At 41.0% G+C, this 24,952-nt stretch overlaps 2 protein-coding genes and 1 long non-coding RNA gene across 6 annotated transcripts in view; all 3 read left to right on the top strand.

Annotated features, from left to right (window-relative positions):
* Positions 1 to 24,952, top strand: part of slc30a6 (solute carrier family 30 member 6) — a 78,368-nt gene that overhangs the window by 20,123 nt on the left and 33,293 nt on the right. Inside the window, exon 5 of the mRNA XM_085428420.1 lies at positions 24,514 to 24,556. Coding sequence (XP_085284546.1) covers positions 24,514 to 24,556 — 43 coding nt within the window. The remainder of the gene's footprint in view (positions 1 to 24,513; positions 24,557 to 24,952) is intronic.
* LOC146655178 (N-lysine methyltransferase KMT5A-A-like) lies at positions 8,406 to 15,422 on the top strand. Of its 4 annotated transcripts, none has more exons than XM_085427285.1 (5): positions 8,406 to 9,509; positions 10,276 to 10,419; positions 11,574 to 11,736; positions 11,824 to 12,016; positions 15,229 to 15,422. In XM_085427285.1, exons 2-5 carry the CDS (start codon positions 10,311 to 10,313, stop codon positions 15,343 to 15,345), a joined length of 582 nt encoding a protein of 193 aa, XP_085283411.1. In that variant the 5' UTR covers positions 8,406 to 9,509; positions 10,276 to 10,310; the 3' UTR covers positions 15,346 to 15,422. The 4 variants fall into 4 exon arrangements, with proteins under 4 accessions (XP_085283411.1, XP_085283410.1, XP_085283408.1 ...); XM_085427284.1 differs by having other exon boundaries at positions 8,406 to 9,644; XM_085427282.1 differs by having other exon boundaries at positions 8,406 to 9,689.
* LOC146655177 (uncharacterized) lies at positions 15,784 to 24,265 on the top strand. The gene is made up of 4 exons (XR_014914263.1): positions 15,784 to 16,144; positions 17,002 to 17,046; positions 18,819 to 18,948; positions 19,445 to 24,265. It is a non-coding gene; the product is annotated as an uncharacterized LOC146655177 (long non-coding RNA).

Genomic DNA, 24,952 nt, shown 5'->3' with positions numbered 1-24,952 from the left:
ATTGAAAAGCACAAAAATTCAGCCTTTTTTCATTTTGAATGAAGGTCAGGTTTTGTGTGCATTTAATAAGCCTATCACAGTGTCTCGGGGGGGGGGTTTACCTGATCTGTCATGAAGATGGTCCTTTGGCTCTGAAATTCCTCCTAAATGCAGATCCAAGTCAGCAGAGGCAGCCTTAACACAGCCCTGCTGCTTATCTTCATCGTGTTTTATTGATTATCCTCATCAGCAGTGCCCGAGGAGGGGGCTGCGGGGTCTGGGGGGGGGGGGGGCTGTGTGGTTTAACATATCACAGCCAGCTGCCTCTGAACTCCCACGTGGAGACACGAGTCTGACTGAGAGCGGCGTCGCTCTGGTTTCATATCGACGAAGATCTGCCGAAGATGTCGAGGGCGTGTCTGTGTTTCTGTTTGACCAATTAAATAATTAAAATATGATCGTATGGACACGATGGTTCCCAGTCTTATTCATTTGATTGATTTCCAGCTTATTTCCTCACGTTAAGCTGATGAAGACTGTGTGTGTGTGTGTGTGTGTGTGTGTGTGTGTGTGTGTGTGTGTGTGTGTGTGTATATTGATCAGCACGTGTGTATTGAGTGTTTGCATGCTGATATTATAGGCAGTGTTGTGATCATGCGTTTGTGTGTGTGTGTGTGTGTGTTGCCTTCTCCAGTTTAAAGTTTCCTCCTCAGTGGTCAGCAGTGCACCTCCTCCTCCTCCCGTGTTCCGGCCGTCTCCTCTTCCTCCTCCTCATATTCTTCCTCGTCCCCGAGGATCCTCCTCCTCACCGCAGCAGTTGAGGCATTCGATAGAAGCTTTTAGTTTACATCTGCACCACATAAGAGCTGAACTGACACCACGACCACTGTGTGTGTGTGTGTGTGTGTGTGTGTGTGTGTGTGTGTGTGTGTGTGTGTGTGTGTGTGTGTCAGTTTACTGGTTGCCGGAACCAATGACACTAAGCTGCTATTTTCTGTGGTTAGCACATCCAGATCCCGATTTTGTGTGTGTGTGTGTGTGTGTGTGTGTGTGTGTGTGTGTGTGTGTGTATTCATATCTTTGTGGGGACCAAAAATTGAAAGTTTACTTATGGGGACCAGGCTTTTGGTTCCCATAAGTTTGAGACTCAAAATGTGGTTTTAGTGTCTAACTGTTGCCCCAAACAGAAAGCGGTGAGGTGGAAGTTGTGCTGCATTTTTAATGATTAATCTGACCAATAACATGGCTGCTGTGAGGTCACTGTACTAACTCAGCTCCAGTTTTCTTGGTATTTAAATCGTTTTTCATGTCGCATTAATTAGTGCAGATCAGTGTGGATGCTGTTGCTAACCGGGCATAGAAGCTTTAGCTTATTGGCTAAAGCTCCGCCCTTTCATCCATATCAAAACAACATGGCGGCATCTAAAATGCTGACGTTGACGCGTCGAAGTTCAGAACGAATGGGTGATGCTCTCACTGCAGTTCTGCCATCTTTGTGCCTGCTGCTGGTCGGGTTGCTGTTGAGGCGGTCCTTGCTATGATGCAGCTGGTGATGGCAGTCCTAACCAGCTGTCCTGTGCTCTGCCTGTTTGCTCTGCAGGCCGGCTCATTGGGCTGGTTGGTCTAGCTTCTCTCTGATAGGTTTCTTCCAGTGTCACAGTCTCAGGCTCCAGCTGCTGATGGAAGTCCTTCTGGCCTGGAGGTGGTGAGAGGTGGAAGGCCACGCTAACCAGACCCTGCAGCAGGTGGAGAGCTGGTTCAATGCCCCAAACACCACCAGCTGCAGTCCAAGACCGTGAAGCAGGAGTCCATCATGAGGACGTGATGGTTATGGGAGGGGCAGCTGGTTTAGATGCACTCGTAGAAACTTTCTTAGAAAATGGGCCACACGAATTCTGAATCTGCAACCTGTGAAGGTGCAGCGTCCGTCTGCCAGTGTGCGCTTATAGTTTTAATTCTGATTCGTGTGTGTGTGTGTGTGTGTGTGTGTGTGTGTGTGTGTGTGTGTGTGTGTGTGTGTGTGTGTGTGTGTGTGTGTACTTGTTTTCATGACATCTTAGGACAATTTTATGATAACACACTCACAAAATGAGGACGCTCAGAAAAATGAGGACATTTTTGAGGTCCTCATTTTTCTGAGCCTTCTAAAGTGTTCTAGAGGCTCCCAACATGCTCCCAAACCAAAAATCTCGGAAGTCCTGAAACATCACAATTTTATGAAAAAGTGTGTTTAAGTGTGTTTAGCGTTTTTGCTCACTTTCAGTTTCACCGCCTACTGGCCAGTTTTGGAACTTAACACACTTTAAACACACTTTCAGTGACGTCACTCTGCGAGTCCTCATATTGTAGGTGTGTCAGACACAATAACACATTTGACCCAGGTTATACCCTTCTGGGGCTTAGCGGACACATGCGTGGACAGCACCTTTTAGCTCTTATGTCCACAGTCGTATTCAATGTTGAAATGGAGGTGAAATTTATTTGAAACATTCGTGGAATAGTAACAGATGAATTTTGAGGCTTCTGAAAATTGTTCGTTCAAACCTTGCCAATTAAACAATCATTCTAACACACATCAAAATCTTTTCACATTTTTATACATATTAAGGTGAACTCTAAACAAGGGTAACAACAGTTAAATCAGGCAAATCTTGACAAAAATGAAGGTCTTTAGGTTCAGTTATCAGTGCCTGCACAGCTTGGTTTCTTTTGTTGTTGACAAAATGTATCGAAATATAAAGTTTCAACATTTGTCTAATTATATTACTATTAATTAATGAGTCTTACTTCTCAAGATCAATGCACAAATTGTCTGACCTTCACTATGCAGAATGATGTGTGTGCAGATTTTGACCCTTGAAGAGTTTATATTAATCTGAATTAATATAATTGCATCTGCAATCCGCAGTTGAACTTGGAGATTCCTGCCGCTGTCATCTGATTCAGTATGATCATCAGGCTCAGTCTCGACTCTGTGTATCTACAAGAATTGATGAAAAAAGTCAACACTTTATTAATTATATTTTAAATTCAACTTACCTTATACTTTTTACAATATGGTATAAAATGCATATTGTTTCTTTAAAAACTAATAACACACTATTAAAAACTGCAGAATGCACAATTCCAGCTTCATTTAGTAATTCAATTAGTAAATAAAAGTGAGTAATTAAGTCACTTAATTAACTAAGCAACTGTAAATGTCACAGTATACAGAAGTACAATTCAATTTCAATTCAATTTTATTTATATAGCACCAAATCACAAAAAAAGTCGCCTCAAGGCGCTTCATAGGTACAGAGAAAAACCCAACAATCATACTGTATGACCCCCTATGAGCAAGCGCTTTGGCAACAGTGGAAAGGAAAAACTCCCTTTTAACAGGAAGAAACCTCTGGCAGAACCAGGCTCAGGGAGGGGCGGCCATCTGTTGCGACTGGTTGGGGTGAGAGAAGGAAAACAGGATGAAAGACATGCTGTGGAAGAGAGACAGAGGTTAATAACAGATATGATTCAATGCAGAGAGGTCTATTAACACATACTGAGTTATAAAGGTGACTGGAAAGGAAAAACTCAATGCATCATGGGAATCCCCGGCTGCCTACGTCTATTGCAGCATAACTAAGGGAGGATTCATGGTCACCTGGTCCAGCCCTAACTATATGCTTCAGCTAAAAGGAACGTTTTAAGCCTAATCTTGAAAGTAGAGATAGTGTCTGTCTCCCAAATCCAAACTGGAAGCTGGTTCCACAGAAAAGGGGCCTGAAAACTGAAGGCTCTGCCTCCCATTCTACTTTTAAATACTCTAGGAACAACAAGTAGGCCTGCAGAGTGAGAGCGAAGTGCTCTAATAGGGTGATATGGTACTACAAGGTCATTAAGATAAGATGGGGCCTGGTTATTTAAGACCTTGTATGTGAGGAGTAGAATTTTGAATTTAATTCTGGATTTAACAGGAAGCCAATGAAGGGAAGCCAAAACAGGAGAAATCTGCTCTCTCTTTCTAGTCCCTGTCAGTACTCTTGCTGCAGCATTTTGGATTAGCTGAAGGCTTTTCAGGGAGTTTTTAGGACATTCTGATAATAATGAATTACAGTAGTCCAGCCTGGAAGTAATAAATGCATGAACTAGTTTTTCAGCGTCACTAAGAGACAGGATATTTCTAACTTTAGAGATGTTGCACAAATGAAAGAAAGCAGACTTACATATTTGTTTAATATGTGCATTGAAGGACATGTCTTGGTCAAAAATGACTCCAAGGTTCCTCACAGTATAACTGGAGGCCAAGGTAATGCCATCCAGGGTAAGAATCTGCTTAGATACCATATTTCTAAGATTTTCAGGGCCGAGTACAATAACCTCAGTTTGATCTGAATTAAGAAGCAGAAAGTTAGCGGCCATCCAGGTCTTTATGTCTTTAAGACATTCCTGCACTTTAACTAATTGGTGTGTGTTATCTGGCTTCATGGACAGAGCTGCGTGTCATCTGCATAGCAGTGTAAATGTATGCTATGTCTTCTAATGATACTGCCTAGGGGAAGCATGTATAATGTAAACAGAATTGGTCCTAGCACTGAACCCTGTGGAACTCCATAATTGACCTTAGTGGGTGAAGAGGACTCTCCATTTACATGAACAAATTGTAGTCTATTAGATAGATATGATACAAACCACTGGAGTGCAGTACCTGTAATACCTACAGCATGCTCTAATCGCTCTAATAGGATATTATGGTCAACAGTATCGAACGCTGCACTAAGGCCTAGCAGGACAAGCACAGAGATGAGTCCACTGTCAGAGGCCATAAGAAGATCATTTGTAACCTTCACTAAAGCTGTTTCTGTGCTGTGATGAGCTCTGAAACCTGACTGAAACTCTTCAAATAAACCATTCCTCTGCAGATGATCTGTTAGCTGTTTGACAACTACTCTTTCAAGGATTTTTGATATGAAAGGAAGGTTGGAGATTGGCCTATAATTAGCTAAGACTGCTGGGTCTAGAGATGGCTTTTTGAGTAAAGGTTTAACTACAGCCAGCTTGAAGGCCTGTGGTACATAGCCGATTATTAGAGATAGGTTGATCATATTTAAGATTGAAGCATTAATTAATGGCAGGACTTCTTTGAGCAGTTTTGTAGGAATGGGGTCTAAAAGACACGGAGGTTTGGAGGAAATAATTATAGAAGATAACTCAGAAAGATCAATTGGAGAAAAAGAGTAACTTAACATCAACGGTACTAAAAGTAGCTGTAGATAATATTACATCTGTGGGATGATTATTGGTAATTTTTTCTCTAATGATAAGAATTTTATTTGTGAAGAAGTTCATGAAGTCATTACTAGTTAACGATGGTTGGCTCAAAAGTGCTCTGATTGTTTGTCAGCCTGGCTACAGTGCTGAAGAGAAACCTGGGGTTGTTCTTATTTTCTTCAATCAGTGATGAATAGTAAGATGTTCTGGCTTTGCGGGGGGCTTTCTTATAAATCAGCAAAATATTTCTCCAATTATGATGATCCTCTAAATTTGTGACACGCCATTTCCTCTCCAGCTTACGAGTCATCTGCTTTAGGCTACGTGTTTGAGAATTATACCACAGAGTCAGGTACTTCTGATCTGAAACCTTAGTTTTCACAGGAGCTACAGTATCCAGAGTCATATGTAGTGAGGAGGTAAAATTATTATTAACAAGATAATTGACCTCTGTTGGGGTAGCGTTCAGATAGCTGCTCTGCTCTGTGTTGGTACAGGTCATTGAAGATGATAACAGTGGGTGGATTACATTCTTAAACATAGTTACAGCGCTTTCAGAAAGACATCTGTGATAAAGTCTACTCTCCACTGCTGTGTAATCAATTATTGTAAATGTAAATGTTATCAGGAAATGATCAGACAGGAGAGGGTTTTCAGGAAACACTGTTAAATGTTCAGTTTCTATGCCATATGTTAAAAACAAGATCTAGAGTGTGATTAAAGTGGTGGGTGGGTTCTTTTACATTTTGAGAGAAGCCAATTGAGTCTAATAACAGATTAAATGCCATGTTGAGGCTGTCATTCTTAGCATCTACATGGATGTTAAAATCACCCACAATAATTATTTTATTTGAGCTGAGCACTAAATCAGATAAAAAGTCTGAGAAATCAGAGAGAAACTCTGTGTAAGGCCCAGGTGGACAATAGATGATAACAAATAAGACTGGTTTCTAAAATTTTTCAGCTGGGGTGGACAATGTTAAGCATCAGGCTTTCAAATGAATTAAAAGTCTGTCTTGGTCTTTCATTAATTAATAGGCTGGTGTGAAAAATTGCTGCCACACCGCCCCCTCGGCCTGTGCTTCGAGGTTTCTGGTAGTTAGAATGACTCGGGGGTGTTGATTCATTTAAACTAACATAATCATCCTGCTACAACCAGGTTTCTGTAAGGCAAATCGATTGTTCTTTCTTTGTAATTGTTTATGTTTAAGTTGTTTGTTGCTGGTTTTTATTTTGTTTTTCGTCTGTTTGGGAGCTGACACAGTCTCAAAGGAGATGTTTTTTTTTTTTTGGGGGGGGGGGGGGGGTGTAACAGGAGAAGAGAAGCTGCAGAGAGGCGTGTAAGACTGCAACTCTGCTTCCTGGTCCCAACTCTGGATAGTCATATTATGGGGGGTTTAATTAATTTGTCCATATTTCTAGAAATGAGAGCTGCTCCATCCAAAGTGGGATGGATGCCGTCTCTCCTTACAAGACCAGGTTTCCTTCAGAAGGTTTGCCAATTATCTATGAAGCCCACATCGTTTCTGGGACACCACTCAGACAGCCAGCAATTTAAGGAGAACATGCGGCTAAACATGTCACTCCTGGTCTGATTGGGGAGGGGGCCAGAGAAAACTACAGAGTCCGACATTGTTTTGGCAAAGTTACACACCGATTCAATATTGATTTTAGTGACCTCCGATTGGCGTAACCGGGTGTCATTACTGCCGACGTGAATTATGATTTTACTGAATTTACGTTTACCCTTAGCCAGCAGTTTTAAATTTCCTTCAATGTCGCCTGCTCTGGCCCCTGGAAGACAACTGACTATGGTTGCCGGTGTCTCTAGCTTCACATGTCTGAGAACAGAATTACCAGAGTTTGACCCCCGACGGGTGTGTCGCCGAGTGGGGAAAAACGGTTAGACATATGTATGAATTTGAGGAGTGGAACCAAAATGCAGACACAAAGGAACGTGAAAGAAAATTTGAATATTAACAGAAAGCAAGCCGTTTATTAATCTCTACTTTTAAGATTAGGCTTCAAACTTTCCTTTTTGCTAAAGCATATAGTTAGGGCTGGATCAGATGACCCTGGATCCTCCCTTAGTTGTGCTGCAGTAGATGTAGGCTGCCAGGGGATTCCCATGAAGCACTGAGTTTTTTCCTTTCCAGTCACCTTTCTCACTCACTGTGTGTTAATAGACCTCTCTGCACTGAATCATACTTGTTATTAATCCACAGCATGTCTTTGTCCTGTCTTCCTTTTCTCACCCCAACTAGTCACAGCAGATGCCCGCCGCTCCCTGAGCCTGGTTCTGCCAGAGGTTTCTTCCTGTTAAAAGGGAGTTTTTCCTTCCCACTGTCGCCAAAGCGCTTGCTCATAGGTGGTCCTATGATTGTTGGGTTTTTCCTCTGTATCTATTATTGTGCAATCTACTGTACAATATAAAGCGCCTTCAGGTGATTGTTGTTGTGATTTGGCGCTATATAAATAAAATTTAATTTAATTAAAAGATTACAAAACAGAAGGCAGAGGTGAAGATAAACAATAACCTAACCTGGGGAAAATATTTTTTATTAAAAAAAAACAAAAAAACCATGAAACCTGACATGGATACAAAGATACATGGAAACGTGGCACCAAAGACAACAGATGACCTGACACTGAACAAATTAGGACAGGACTTACAGTGGCTTGCAAAAGTATTCGGCCCCCCTTTAACTTTCCCACATTTTGTCACATTACAGCCACAAACATGAATCAATTTTATTGGAATTCCACGTGAAAGACCAATACAAAGTGGTGTACACGTGAGAAGTGGAACGAAAATCATACATGATTCCAAACATTTTTTACAAATAAATAACTGAAAAGTGGGGTGTGCGCAATTATTCAGCCCCCTGAGTCAATACTTTGTAGAACCACCTTTTGCTGCAATTGGATTCCATTAAAATTGATTTGTGTCACGGCTGGGAAGGCGAGCCGTGTGGTGTGGAGGAAGGAGGACCCGAGATGCAAGCAGTGGATGAAAATGCTAGTGAAGTTTATTTACAAGGTGTAGTGGCAAACAAGCAGTGGGGCATGACAAATAACTGAAGACACCTAAACTGGGAAGAACTAAAATAACAGACCTGGGAGCATACGACAAAGGGCTGAGAGGCCGAGGCCGAGACGACGACCAGCAGGACACGGAGGAACACAGACAAACCGGCAACAGGCAGGAGAACACACAGGGCTTAAATACACACACCAGTAATCAGGGGATGAGAGACAGGAGGGCAATACGGCTGGGAGGAATCAGAGCTGACGGGACAGGGGAAACGTAAAGTGAACACACTCACATCAGACAGAGACCTTCACAATAAAACAGGAAACTCAGACACGGGGAACCAAACAAGACACAGAACTAAACAGACAGATTCACAAACAGACGGGGTGACACCATAGACAGAGACACAGACTCAGAGGCAGACCAAATATAAGACATAGAACTCAAACAATAATAATAATCATCATCATAATAATAAACTAGAAAATGATAATAAACTAAAAGCGCTAGGTCACCGACCCAGGACCATGACAATTTGTGTTTGTGGCAGTAATGTGACAAAATGTGGAAAAGAGGGACGAATACTTTTGCAAGCCACTGTAAGTACACAGAGAGATAATGAGGGGATGAGGAACAGCTGGGACAAGGGGAAACAAAACTAGACTCATTGCATATAGGACAAGGACTTTCCCAATAAAACAGACATCACAAAGGTAATCTAATAAACAAATGAACTTAGCAAACCTAAAGAACTTATAAACAAACATCGACATCCAAACAAACTAAAACTTAAAACGCTGGGTCAACAGACCCAGGAAAGTGACAGTAAAATCATTTATTATACACATTATACTTATTTTCTTAAATTGCTTATCTATTATCTGTATTTTAACTTGGGGGTCTAGGGGTGCTGCATGTTTATGATAACACACTGACAATATCAGGACAATTTTGGCCTTACTCTATCAGTGAACAGCATGCCCATGCTAACTTAAACTAGACCAGCAAGCTAACCACATGTGTATTAAGTGTTACTTAAGAATAGGAACCAAACAAATTAACGGAACGAAATTAACTGTAACAGCAGTTTGCAAAACATTGTGACAGTTCTCAAGTGTTCCTACCTCAAATACAGCACGTGTTGCTGTGTTTTTGTTGTTAAATGGACGAGGAGAGACCGTGGCTGGTGAGAGGATGCAGCATTTCGTCAGTGGAGCATAGAACGACGTCTCTGATTGGTCAACAAGTGAGTAAAGATGCATCTGATTGTTCGAAAGCCTCAACCAAAGAGCTGCTGGTCACGGCAAGATACAAACTCGCCGGAGCTCTGCGTGAACGGCACATCCGGGACCTTCAGCACTCAGGAGAGATTTATCTTGACGTATGTATTTACCTTTGATATCCATGATTTCACGCACGCTTCGAGGTAAAGTTGTATGTTTAACAAGCTAATTAATGTTAGCTAAATGGAATGGAAACAACACACAATCGATTTGAATAAAGTTAAAATGGTGCATGATGATAAATGGTAATAAATATACTTTAGCTTTATCTTCAGCAACAGATATTAGAAGTTAAATTTAATTGTTTTTAAATTTCCACTGGAGTTAAAGGGCCTGCGGCCCTCTCTGCATCTGCAACTGCAGAGACAGTCAGTCTAAGCTCTTTTTAAGTGTAGGCTACTGCAACACGCATTTTATTTCAAGATATGTTTTCTGGGATTTAAATGATAATATTAATGTTTTCCTGTTTAGCACAAATCAATGACATTAGTGTTTCAGTAATGGTAGTAAAGTGCACAGTTTACAGTATTTGTCCGTGTATTGGCATGTTAAAATTATTCGTGAAGGTAATTTAATGTCACATTACATTTGCAAAGTGTTTGCACTGGTATATTAGTCTGATTAGCAAATGCGTTGTGATTTAAGGCAGAAAAATACTATTTAAAATACCATGTAAAGAAAGTACTGGTTGGTTTTGTCTTGCTGACTTTTCGTCATTTTCTCATGAAGATGTGTACAGGTTGAGCAGATTGAGAGTGAAGAACATGTCAAAAAGAAGACTCAGACTTCGTCCTGAAGCAGAGGCTGCTCACTTTATTTTATCTGGAAGTGACAAGACTTGTTTAAAGGCCCAATGGATCAATGACTATAAAGGTATGTTATATGTTGTTCCTTATGGCTACTGCATGAATATTACCAGAGCTGCAACTAATGTTTATTATAATATTTAATAATATTGTCATGGCCCTGCGACCATGACTCGGTGACTTTGTGTTTATGTTCTTTATTGTTATTACTTTCATTATTATTCATGGCTGTTTTGGGATGGTTTGTGTTTGGGATTTTAGACACTGGGTTCTGGGTTTGTGCTCCCTCTGTTGGTCCCTGGTGTTAGTGTTCCCCTGTCTCATCAGGTTAATCAGGTCCAGCTGTGTCTCCCACCTGTGTGTGACTTCCCAGTGTCTCTCTGTGTATTTATAGTGTGTGTTTGCCTCTGTTCCTCGTCGCGTCGTCTGTGTTCATACCTGGTGTAATCCTCTGCGTGCTCTCCCTGCTGTTCTCCCTTCATGTTCAGGTTTCCCACTCCTCTGTGTAGTTTATCCCAGTTTAGTTTCGTCCTTAGTTCTGTTTGCCATCTCCACTTTGTGTTTGATATTATCAATAAATCACCCTCACACCTGAATAAGTGCTGCGTTTTGGGTCCTCCTTCCACTCTCCACACGGCCGCTGCCCCGGACCGTGACAAATATATAACAATTGCTTCAGTTTCCCTGAGGGAACCTCCCAAAGCTAGCTAGCTATCTATCTATCATCTAGATTAAAAAATGTTTTATATTTTCATGTATTTGAAATTTGTTGCCAACTATTTTAATAATTGTTTTTTTTATTATTAGCATTTATTTATTGTATCAACTCATTTGTTGCAGCCCTGAACGTAAGCATCTAGATCAGGGGTGCCCAATCCCGGTCCTCGAGAGCTACCGTCCTGCAGCTTTTAGATGCATCCTTGTTCCCACACACCTGAATCAAATGGTTTGATCTCTTCAGCATGCCATCATGTTTGGCAAAGGCCTGATAACAAGCCATTCATTTGATTCAGGTGTGTGGGAACAAGGATGCATCTAAAAGCTGCAGGACAGTAGCTCTCGAGGACCGGGATTGGGCACCCCTGATCTAGATGTTCCCCTCACAATTAAAACATTTTGTGATTGTTTGTTCTGCATATGTTTTGTCAGTGGCTGATCAGCTGCAGTAAACCTGATTTGGATTGTATTACTTAACGCTACTTATTGAACATCTTGTATTAGGACGTGGTGTATTTGCCTCTGAACCAATTGAAAAGGGATCCTTTGTGGTCGAGTACCGTGGGGAGCTTATCTCAGAACATGAACGGGACAAGCGGCAGAAAAAGTACACAGAAAAGCAAACTGCTTTCCTATTTGATTTTAAATGGAAAAATAGCACATGGTGGTAAGTAAAGGCATATACAATATCAGTTGTTCTTTACAACATTATGTTTTTAGTGAACAAAACATATGTTCTTTTCTTCACTTTTAGCATTGATGCCTCCCGTGAAGACGACTCACTTGGCCGGCTGGTTAATGATGACCACAAGTACCCAAACTGCAAGATGAAACAGCTGGCAGTCCAGGATAAACCTCATCTCTGCTTGTTTGCTATTGAAAATATCCAAGCGGAGAGTGAAATCACCTATGACTATGGAGAATCTATGTGGCCATGGCGAGCTCTGGTAAGTAAATCCTCTTCATAGATTGTGCAGTACAGGGAATGTTAAATATTAGTAGATGAAAAGATAGATATTATTCTAGTTATGAAGACCAGAGTAGATCAGTGCAGGGTTTTATTGACAAAATTTGATATTTTTGTCCTTTTACAGATGTTTTTGTCCATTTAACCTGAAGCTGATCAGTTTACATGATTGGATTTCTGGGGAAATAGATGGCTTTACATCAGTGTTGGGTTTAGAGCTTTTATTGACAACAGCAGGACAAGTTAGAAGTCAGGAACATGAACTCTACATGTGTTCAGTCGTCATGTCCTCATATTGTTTCAAGCTGTGAAGAACATGAGTGTGTTTCAGAATATATATATCTTTGCAGCAGTTACGATAATAATGTGCTGTTTGCACGATGAGCACTGCTGCTCTTTCTCAGCAAGAGCCTCCCCGAAATTGACCGTGCGCTTTGTGTTGTCCGTGCGCGCGTCTGTGCATTTCGTGGCGTCTGTGCAGAAATGACTCGCAAGACAAGGCTGCAAACTATTCTCACAGACTTCAAATGTGCACTTGAATCCAAGAAGATAGAAAAGGATCTCTCTCTGTCTCTCCCCCAGCTCTGCTGACTTGCCACTGAGAGAGTAACAACTGCCCCTCCCCCCTCTGCTCTGCAAACAGGTGGCTGTTTTTGCACCCCTCCCCCCTCTGCTCTGCAAACACGTGGCTGCTTTTGCACCCCTCCACTCACTTGCTCAGAGCCAGTGTGTGCAAAGTGGAGCAACATAACACTGACAGAGGTTCAGAGAAGGGGAAAAAAAACAAAAAACGGAGCAGGCTGCCGTTGTTCACTTCAAGAAGGCGGCTCTATAGGCTGTTTTGTTTGCGACCGACACACAGTATAAATATATTCTCAATCACATTCACACCACTCTGTTATATCAGTTCCACTACATCAAGACTATTTTATGGTGGTGAGCTGTTTTATTGTCATGTATTTTGCATAGTAAGATAACCATGTCCTGCATTCAAAACCACTGAAAATGTCTATGGTGGTGCTGTACCTAATATTTTGCTCATTTGATCCAAAACCTATTTTTCCTTTATTTTGAAGGCTGAGGCTTAGATCCATTAGGTATTCACGAGAAAGGCATCATCACATGTCAGGATTACAGTATATCGAAAATATGTGATTATAATGGGAGTCAATGGGACCCAAAATGGTACGAGGAACACAGGAGGTAACACTTATGTGAATCTCCTTTGCTATATACCACACCATAGAGGGGATCATTGAATTTTAAAAATAATCCTAAAATGCACCTCATGGCCAAGTTTCATGCAACTAGTCTTTAAAATGATTGATATATTGAGAATCAAAAATCCAAAGGGTCCCTATTTTGACTTAAACCCTCCGAGGGTTTTAAAGCATCAATTTGGTCTTTATTCCAATTAAATTTAATATTTTTGTCCTTTTACACATGTTTTTGTCCATTTAACCTGAAGCTGATCAGTTTACATGATTGGATTTCTGGGGAAATAGATGGCTTTACATCAGTGTTGGGTTTAGAGCTTTTATTGCCAACAGCAGGACAAGTTAGAAGTCAGGAACATGAACTCTACATGTGTTCAGTCGTCATGTCCTCATATTGTTTCAAGCTGTGAAGAACATGAGTGTGTTTCAGAATATATATATCTTTGCAGCAGTTACGATAATAATGTGCTGTTTGCACGATGAGCACTGCTGCTCTTTCTCAGCAAGAGCCTCCCCGAAATTGACCGTGCGCTTTGTGTTGTCCGTGCGCGCGTCTGTGCATTTCGTGGCGTCTGTGCAGAAATGACTCGCAAGACAAGGCTGCAAACTATTCTCACAGACTTCAAATGTGCACTTGAATCCAAGAAGATAGAAAAGGATCTCTCTCTGTCTCTCCCCCAGCTCTGCTGACTTGCCACTGAGAGAGTAACAACTGCCCCTCCCCCCTCTGCTCTGCAAACACGTGGCTGTTTTTGCACCCCTCCCCCCTCTGCTCTGCAAACACGTGGCTGCTTTTGCACCCCTCCACTCACTTGCTCAGAGCCAGTGTGTGCAAAGTGGAGCAACATAACACTGACAGAGGTTCAGAGAAGGGAAAAAAAACAAAAAACGGAGCAGGCTGCCGTTGTTCACTTCAAGAAGGCGGCTCTATAGGCTGTTTTGTTTGCGACCGACACACAGTATAAATATATTCTCAATCACATTCACACCACTCTGTTATATCAGTTCCACTACATCAAGACTATTTTATGGTGGTGAGCTGTTTTATTGTCATGTATTTTGCATAGTAAGATAACCATGTCCTGCATTCAAAACCACTGAAAATGTCTATGGTGGTGCTGTACCTAATATTTTGCTCATTTGATCCAAAACCTATTTTTCCTTTATTTTGAAGGCTGAGGCTTAGATCCATTAGGTATTCACGAGAAAGGCATCATCACATGTCAGGATTACAGTATATCGAAAATATGTGATTATAATGGGAGTCAATGGGACCCAAAATGGTACGAGGAACACAGGAGGTAACACTTATGTGAATCTCCTTTGCTATATACCACACCATAGAGGGGATCATTGAATTTTAAAAATAATCCTAAAATGCACCTCATGGCCAAGTTTCATGCAACTAGTCTTTAAAATGATTGATATATTGAGAATCAAAAATCCAAAGGGTCCCTATTTTGACTTAAACCCTCCGAGGGTTTTAAAGCATCAATTTGGTCTTTATTCCAATTAAATTTAATATTTTTGTCCTTTTACACATGTTTTTGTCCATTTAACCTGAAGCTGATCAGTTTACATGATTGGATTTCTGGGGAAATAGATGGCTTTACATCAGTGTTGGGTTTAGAGCTTTTATTGCCAACAGCAGGACAAGTTAGAAGTCAGGAACATGAACTCTACATGTGTTCAGTCGTCATGTCCTCATATTGTTTCAAGCTGTGAAGAACTTGAGTGTGTTTCAGAATACGTCCTCATATGGTTGGACCAACAACTCTAGTGTGTGTGTTACACTGTCCTCATATTGTTGGGTAGCAGAACTGTACTGTGTTAAGTTTCTATAGAATCTGGCATAAGGAAGTCAGATCCTTCTGTAATAATGTTCACTGAAACAAGTATGATCTGTAGTTAATGAGCTAGTCAGCATTTGTAGTACAGAATGTTTCTGACATTATATTGTTGTCTTTTGTTGCAGACACCAAGTGTTGAGACCCTGTCCCAACCTCCTACAGACCAAGAAGTGAGTGACAAATCCACTTCATTCCTCCAACAGGTTACGCATAAATTTTTGTATTTGGAATCAAGTATATGAGTCAGTTGGGCCTAGTGCATAAATGAAATGCACTTTGATTGTATTAAAACAATCAGTTTGAGTGAAAGTTTCCCAAAATCAACATTAGCATTAGGAGAAGGAAATTGGCTATACCAGTTGTTAGTCCAAACTTTCCCTTTAAAGCATCAATTTGGTCTTTATTCCAATTAAATTTAATATTTTTGTCCTTTTACGCATGTTTTTGTCCATTTAACCTGAAGCTGATCAGTTTACATGATTGGATTTCTGGGGAAATAGATGGCTTTACATCAGTGTTGGGTTTAGAGCTTTTATTGACAACAGCAGGACAAGTTAGAAGTCAGGAACATGAACTCTACATGTGTTCAGTCGTCATGTCCTCATATTGTTTCAAGCTGTGAAGAACTTGAGTGTGTTTCAGAATACGTCCTCATATGGTTGGACCAACAACTCTAGTGTGTGTTACACTGTCCTCATATTGTTTTAAGCTGTGAAGGACAGGAGTGTGTTTCAGTTGCCTTCCTCATGTGGTAGGACCAACAACTCTAGTGTGTGTTACACTGTCCTCATATCGTTGGGTAGCAGAACCGTACAGTGTTAAGTTTCTATAGAATCTGGTATAAGGAAGTCAGATCCTTCTGTAATAATATTCACTGATACAAATATGATCTGTAGTTAATTAAATAGTCGGGATTTATACTAGAGAATGTTTCTGACGTTATATTGTTGTCTTTTGTTGCAGACACCAGGTGCCGAGGTCCTGTCTCAACCTCATTCAGACCAATTGATGAGTGACACACCCACTTCATTCTTCCAACAGGTTACACATTATTTTTTTGTATTTGGCATCAAGTATATGTGTCAGTTGGGCCTAGTGCATAAATGAAATGCACTTTAATTGTACTAAAACAATCAGTTTTAGTCGAAGTTAACCAAAACCAACATTAGCATTAGGATAAAGTAATTGTCTATACCATTTGTTAGTCCAAACTTTCCCTTAAAGCATCAGCTTGATCTTTATTCTGACAAAATTTGATATTTTTGTCGTTTTACACATGTTTTTGTCAAAATAAGCTCCCGCTGATCAGTTTACATGATTTAATTTCTGGGGAAATAGATGGCTGTACATCAGTGTTGGGTTTAGAGCTTTTATTGACAACAGCAGGAGAAGTTAGAAGTCAGGAATGTGAACTCTACATGTGTTCAGTCGTCATGTCCTCGTATTGTTTTAAGCTGTGAAGGACAGGAGTGTGTTTAAGTAGAAGTCCTCATATGGTAGGACCAGTGATTGTAGTGTGTGTGTTACACTGTCCTCATATTGTTTTAAGCTGTGAAGGACAGGAGTGTGTTTAAGTAGAAGTCCTCATATGGTAGGACCAGTGATTGTAGTGTGTGTGTTACACTGTCCTCATATTGTTTTAAGCTGTGAAGGACAGGAGTGTGTTTCAGTTGCCTTCCTCATGTGGTAGGACCAACAACTCTAGTGTGTGTTACACTGTCCTCATATCGTTGGGTAGCAGAACCGTACAGTGTTAAGTTTCTATAGAATCTGGTATAAGGAAGTCAGATCCTTCTGTAATAATATTCACTGATACAAATATGATCTGTAGTTAATTAAATAGTCGGGATTTATACTAGAGAATGTTTCTGACGTTATATTGTTGTCTTTTGTTGCAGACACCAGGTGCCGAGGTCCTGTCTCAACCTCCTTCAGACCAATTGGTGAGTGACACACCCACTTCATTCTTCCAACAGGTTACACATTATTTTTTTGTATTTGGCATCAAGTATATGTGTCAGTTGGGCCTAGTGCATAAATGAAATGCACTTTAATTGTACTAAAACAATCAGTTTTAGTCGAAGTTAACCAAAACCAACATTAGCATTAGGATAAAGTAATTGTCTATACCATTTGTTAGTCCAAACTTTCCCTTAAAGCATCAGCTTGATCTTTATTCTGACAAAATTTGATATTTTTGTCGTTTTACACATGTTTTTGTCAAAATAAGCTCCCGCTGATCAGTTTACATGATTTAATTTCTGGGGAAATAGATGGCTGTACATCAGTGTTGGGTTTAGAGCTTTTATTGACAACAGCTGGAGAAGTTAGAGGTCAGGAATGTGAACTCTACATGTGTTCAGTCGTCATGTCCTCATATTGTTTTAAGCTGTGAAGGACAGGAGTGTGTTTAAGTAGAAGTCCTCATATGGTAGGACCAGTGATTGTAGTGTGTGTGTTACACTGTCCTCATATTGTTTTAAGCTGTGAAGGACAGGAGTGTGTTTCAGTTGCCTTCCTCATGTGGTAGGACCAACAACTCTAGTGTGTGTTACACTGTCCTCATATCGTTGGGTAGCAGAACCGTACAGTGTTAAGTTTCTATAGAATCTGGTATAAGGAAGTCAGATCCTTCTGTAATAATATTCACTGATACAAATATGATCTGTAGTTAATTAAATAGTCGGGATTTATACTAGAGAATGTTTCTGACGTTATATTGTTGTCTTTTGTTGCAGACACCAAGTGCCGAGGTCCTGTCTTGACCTCCTTCAGACCAATTGGTGAGTGACACACCCACTTCATTCTTCCAACAGGTTACACATTATTTTTTTTGTATTTGGCATCAAGTATATGTGTCAGTTGGGCCTAGTGCATAAATTAAGTGCCCTTTGATTATATTAAAATAATCAGTTTGATTGAAAGTTTCCCATATTCAACATTAGCATTACTTGTTTGTGAACATCTTAGGAGAAAGAAATTGGCATATCATTTGTTAGTCCTAACTTTCCCTTTAAAGCATCAGCTTGATCTTTATTCCTACTAAATTTGATATTTCTGTGTTACATTGTCCTCAGATTGTTTTAAGCTGTGAAGGACATGAATTTGTTTTTTTTTAGCCTTTCTCAATTGGTAGAACCAACAACTCTAGTTTGTGTTACATTGAAACTGAACAGCAGGGATGTTTGTCATGAAGATAATAACACTCTATCCGATTTCAAACAATCACACTGTGATGAGTATTATTAGTAGATTATGTTCACATGTAAAATATTCATATCAAATGGTAAATATCCTATATTTATATAGCGCTTTACTAGTCCCTAAGGACCCCAAAGCGCTTTACACATCCAGTCATCCACCCATTCACACAGACATTCACACACTGGTGATGGCAGCTACATTGTAGCCACAGCCACCCTGAGGCGCACTGACAGAGGCGAGGCTGCCGGACACTGGCGCCACCGGGCCCTCTGACCACCACCAGTAGGCAACAGGTGAAGTGTCTTTCCCAAGGACACAACGACCGAGACTGTCGGAGCTGGGGCTCGAACCGGCAACCTTCTGATTACAACTCTTGAGCCACGATCGCCCCTTAGCCCCTTAATGTAGAATTACACACTGCCCAACGCTGACTTTGCCTACAATGCAGAGAAAAAAGCAAACAGACCTATTGCATGCATTGATTCTCATATTTCACTGTTACTTTTCAAAGGCTCAAGGACCAAGTATTCCGGGGGTTCCAAGCCACACGCTTTACTCAGCTGCCCTGGACAACATGAAGGGCACCTCTGCCTCAATCACCCTGGACAACAAAAACATTAGCAACACTTCACCAAGAAGGGGTAAAGGCACCCAAATACAAAATGTTTTAGGTTAATATACTTGTGATCAAAGAACAAGTTTGTTTTCAGACATGACACTATTCAGAGCTTTTATCATAAATCATTTCATCTTATTTGATTCCCAGCAGAACACAGCACTTCAAATGGTTCATTCCAAGCATCCTTAAAGGAGCAATAAGCAATATCTTTTCACTGCTAGGTGTGCTGTTTTGCACTGCCTGTGAACCAAACCAAAGTCTATGGCTGGAGATCAACACAGAGAGAGGGATTGTGACTTCATGCTGTACTCCAGATGTAATTACACCTCTAGTTCTTCACATAGTCATTTTTAATTCCTTCAACCTAAGTATGATGAATTGTGCTTATTGCTCCTTTAAAGTGCTCCAGTAGAAAGCAAGGTTTAAGAACATTTTGTATTCACATTATAAACTAGAATATTTTCTATCTTTTCTTGCATTCACATTAAGATATTTTCTTTTGTTTCCATTTATGACAGCTGGGACGGTGAGAAGCAAGTGGACAAATGATGAAGTGAAGGTTGCTGAGCGGCACGTTTCACTTCATAAAAAGCTGCAAAGTACCAGGTAAAAAGGAATGTGACTGCTGCCTCCAAGCAGAGCCGGCAGCTCTGAAAGGCAGAGACTGGGTTGTCATAAGGTACTACAGCCACAACAGGATCATAGCATTAAAAGAAAGATGCAAGAAAAAAAGAAACAAGCAAGAGAGATACTTTGTTACTTCCACAGTTATGTCAGTATTGCAGTTTTCTGTATTGCATTGTTCTTACTCATAAATCTGTGGTTTATACTGGGTGCTTTTTGCAATTAAATGACAAAAAAGGCAGATAATGTTCCACGTTTTTATTCACATGAACATTCACTACAAAATGAATTAATGCATTACAATATCAAGACTTAAAAAGTAGACTGACCACATTTGACCCATGTCTTTTTTTTTTTTTTAAAGTCTTTACACAGCTCAGATTTACTGTTTTATTAACACATAAATGTCTGATATTTCTGTCAGAAGTTACCCAACTGGTGAGCATTACTATTGTGCATCCATGTCTATTATATTGTAATCTCAAAAGGAGCCAAGCTAAAAATGCAGAACCTACCATTACCTGGTCCTTATAAGTCATGTATACTTGAAAATTATGTGTTTCCATGGGCTTCACAATTCACCTAAACATGAAATATCTGTGTGTGACCTTATGGTACTCATAAGTCACATAAACCTGACAGTGTCCTCACAAGTAGCATTAAATTCAGGTTTGACCAAAATTTAGCCCTAGCCAAAATCTCAACAGATGGGTGTGTTCCTGGAAGCATGGGTCAAATTTTTTGAGATTCCCATGCCTCTAGGACCTTCGGAAAGGCACGTTCCCATTTGTCACATTTTTGTCATACGTACTGATATATCACGAAAACACGTATGTGTGTGTGTGTGTGTGTTTGGGCTTCTCCTCTGCAGACACCATTAAATATTCATCCTGCTGCTCGTATTTCTCCTCTCTCATCTGTCCGTCCACTCCCGGCTGCTTTCCTTCTTCCTTCTGTTTTAAATCCTCACACTTTGTTTCTTCTAAAACATCAAAGAAGGAATGCAAACCCAGGAAAGACGTGGAACCAAGAGAACAGAAGAGTTGAGCCAAAAAAATAAAGAGAGACGAGTGGTTGTGACAGATTTGCTGCCCTCCCCTCCATCGATCATTCCTGAAAACAAACACAGGGATCTTAATCCTCTCGTTCTGTTCTGAGTATTGAGTTCAGGTCCTCTGGGGCCTTTATGTCTCTACATGTTCTAATATACATGTATGTGTGTGTGTTTTCTTGTTTTGTAGCTCAGCGTAATGTTCTCCATCTGTTCCTTTTAGTATGAGTGTGTGTTACAGATGAATAATGTCCTGTCTGCTGTGTTTGCAGCTCTGGTATCACATCCACACGTCCTCTGGGTGTCAGTGTTTGTAAGCAGGAGGCTGGGACAGGAATTCAACTGGCTTCTGTGTGTGTGTGTGTGTGTGTGTGTGTGTGTGTGTGTGTGTGTGTGTGTGTGTGTGTGTGTGTGTGTGTGTGCGCTGCAGTGTACATGTAAACCTATCTGAGCACAGCAAGGGGAAATTTCAGCCCACGTATTGATTTGCTGCGGCCTGTTTCAGGGTCACTGTGATGTCAGCGTTTGTATTATTATTGCTTTTATTGTCTGCAGCTCTTAATTCAACACAGTGACATCAACGCTCACTGATCCCCGTGGAGAGATGAGCTGCTGCATATCAAAATAAAGTCAGCAAAAGGACCTTCTGAAAATTATTTTATATTACTGTAAGTCAACCAAATCAGTTTACCCCCAGAGTCACAGTGTGAACACAAGTTCCTGCGTCTGTGACCAGCTTTGAGCATCAGAATCATACCAAAAGTTTCTGATACTGGAGAAAACGTCAAAAATTGCATTCTGGGTAAACTTTAAAGGCTCATATCAGATGTGGGACAGGTGAAATCTAAGAGAACCACAGGCTCAGGCGTGGAGGTGCCACTTCACACTTGATTTGAAGCTTTAACAGTCTGATGTGGAGGTCGCTGCTTTCTGAATCAAACGACCACCAAACCCAGCACAGTCCGCTCCGTGGCTGCAGCTGCTGTCCATGAAAGTTATGAACAGAATCGGTGAAAGGCGATGCGCCCCATGTAGCGTCGCCTTTTTGTGGGGCTGTTCACTAACAGAAACTGGCACCCGCACACTTGTTTGCTAGCACGGGACCAGAAACTCAACAGGGGAGTGTTGACTGAGGTCAGAGGTCAAATTTAGTGCAGTAAAGTTGTTTATATGGTGATAAATCCCAGCAGCAGTCTCCTCGAGGCGTGTAAGGTAAAGACCCTACGATGAGCCAGCACAGTAACAGCGGGGAGGAAAAGCCCCTAAATCAGGGCCCAGTGTCTCAGTTCTGATACCTCTGGACTGGTTTGGAGGCCGGCTTCCTGCTTTGCTGTTTTCTTTTTTGTTACTTAACGAAGCAAATTTGTCTGACTGGCTGTTGGAGCATGCCGGGGCCGCGATGAAGCAGGTGGATGGTGTCTAAGTACAACTGACATGAATGTATTTTAATTCACATTTTAATTAGATTATCAGTGTTATTGACGAGTTCTTACGTTAAGTCTGGAAAAAACTATTCCAGTCCCTCTGTGACAGCAGGACGTGATTAAAAGGCTGAACAGATGATAAATGTGGGTATTGATTTGGAGCACTGAGCAGTAATCTAACTGTAAATAATTTATTAATAGTTTATCAGAGCCACAGCTGTTAGCAATCAATCTGAAGGATGTAATCGGTATGTAAGAAGGGCTTCTTGTCTTTCCATGAACTGTTTACGACTTCATGCTCATCAAAGTTGAAATAAATGCTGTTGGTCGCACTGGCGCCTGTACAGAGACTAGTCATACTTTATTCTCCACGAGGATCACGTGAATAGATTTTTCTTTTAGAATCCAAACCATTGTTATAAAACACTTTTCTTTGGTTCAATCTCCCTTTTCTTGTCTACTCTCGCCACATTTAGGGGTCGTCTCTCACTCTTTCTCACTCTTTCACTTTCCCTCTTTGCACCCGTCCGTCCACACGTCCATCATGCTGTCTATCCGCCTTCTCACCTCCCTCTCTCTGCCCGTCTTCCTGCCTCGATCCATCCATCTGTCTCCCTCCGCCTCCCTCTCCCAGCCTGTCGATCTGTCACTCAGCCCTCCCGCCCGTCTCCCTCTCTGTCCGTCTGCCTCTCTTTGGGTTTTTGCCGCGGGGCCTCTCTGTCAGGATTACAGGACGTCAGGTTGGCCAACATGAACGGCGGTGGTGGGGAAACAAAATGTTCCTCTCAGCACAAAGCCGCTCTAATCCGCTCTCCTCATCCCCCACAGCACAGCCTGATTACAGGAAGGCAAGCATTAGGACAGACAGACAGGCCGAAAGATCGACAGACGGACTGGCAGGGTTTAAGCCAGGCCGATATTTGTATCTGGCTGGTTAACAGACTGATTACTTTGTTGGCCGACTGCCTAATTGGTCTACTAACTGGCTAACTGCCGCTTCAGCTTACCTGGCTGGAAACGAGCCAGGTAATTAGTCTGGGTGATTAACTCGGTGAAAGCCTGGCTGACTGTCTGCCCGCGTGATTTACTGACTTGTTAACTCAGTGACTGATTTAGTGGCTAGCAGTCAAGCCTGGTAGTAAACAATCTGTATAAACCGACCCGTTTCATTTGGACAGTCGTAAAACTCTCCGTGTGTTCCTCTGATCGCACCAGCAACCGCTGGATTACATGGAAGTTAATTTATGAACAGTAAACCTCACACTGTACAACTCAAGGATGAAATGCCAACAAAATGCCCCAAACTGGGTAAAAATATTAGATTTCACTAAGCCTAGGGATTATTTTAGCATCCCAAAATAATCTACAGTGGCTTGGAAGGGCCATAGACAGAACACCCAGTTGTCCCCAATGCATCCATCAGTGTATATGTGTGTTTGTGATAGACAACATGCTGCACTAATGGGCATGTTTTTGAGGTATCAGGTACCTTGAGTGGTCAGTAAGACCAGAATAAATGAACATGAAATATATTTACCATTTTTGACTCGATACTGTTAGAAAGCGAAGCTTTACCATCTCTGAGATCAAAGAAGAACGTCTTACCTCACCTTAATACAGAGCTGTTAGCTTTCTACCACTAGCTTAAGCAGGCAAATAACAATGAAAGCTATATGTTAACAAGCTACTGTAGTTAGCTTGTTAATGCGTACAAGCTAACTACAGCAAAGAAAAGCTGCTGCCTGCTCAGCTCGACAGATTCAGGCCTTGCTTCCAGAGACAATAGCAAACTGTGACCATAAGATGGCAGTAATTAAAGGACGGATGCAAACAGGCAGCGAGAGGAGATTATAGAACAGAACGCTGTTCGATATATAAGGAGAGATTTCACTTTGGCTTTTAATTTATGTTTATTTTTAAATTTTCATAGGCAAGCACTGTGGATTTGGCATTTTATAGTGCTGAGCTTGACTTCTCTGTGTACAAACTTTGTTCAGTTCTCTTTACCCTGATGGATGGGTGTCCGACCGTGGGCACTTTTCAGTTCGTTGCTAACAAACTGATTGTAGCACCTTCACTCACTTTAAAGTCAGTGAAAAACATTTAATGGTTTTTGAGGATCTGCTGCAACTGTAAGTACCAGATGATGGCAACAGATCTGCAGGTCAGACTTTGTGTTTCAGTTTGTGTGTTTTTGCCAAACTCCATCAGACACAGTTTGATGTTAGAACTGTCTCAGAGATGTGATGAATCAACCTCTCGCTTCATTACAGATGCTGGTTAATACACGAAGTTGTATTCATGACATTTAATTCACCAAAAGAAGACAATTTAAATGTTGTGGGTAATTTTATTAAATGTCTTATTCTAATCAGTTACCTCTTTTATGCGTATACATGCGTCCAGAATGTAGATGAAGATAAATCCTCAAATACATGAAATTACAAAAATTCTAACTCGACTGTCTTTTTTTGTTTTGTCGTTTCAGCTTTAACTGCCTACACGTACCTCACCATCTTTGACCTCTTCAGGTGAGTGGGTTACCTCATATTTCTGTTTCCTCTGATTTTATTGGCACTTTAAAGTTGAAATAGTTTATTAAAACGTGACAGTGTAGCTCTGGATAACTGAAAGCTTCTGCAGAACAGGTTTGCCACTGGTGTCTGGAGGTTTCCATTTAAAAAAATAAAAAATCTAACGTGACACAAAATGTGGTTGTTTAATCTTAGTTTGTATTTATTGAGGTCTTTAACAGTCTCGGGAGAGTTACAGAAACTCCGGAGCAGGTTGCAGACTAGACTAGTCTAATAGATTAGAGCCGGTTGAAGATGTTTGGCAGGTTGATCGACGGGTTGAGCGCAGAAACTGATGGCAGATTGCACTCAGCCTGCTCAGCGTAGCTTTGTACCTTCATGTTCTGCTCCTTA

This window comes from Rhamphochromis longiceps, linkage group LG13, assembly GCF_057381845.1.
Source record: "Rhamphochromis longiceps isolate RC_006_pf linkage group LG13, R_longiceps_female_GT1.1, whole genome shotgun sequence".
In the NCBI taxonomy this organism is placed as follows: Eukaryota; Metazoa; Chordata; class Actinopteri; order Cichliformes; family Cichlidae; genus Rhamphochromis; species Rhamphochromis longiceps.
Note: the sequence above shows the minus strand (reverse complement) of the source record. Positions and strands in the feature narration are given on the sequence as shown.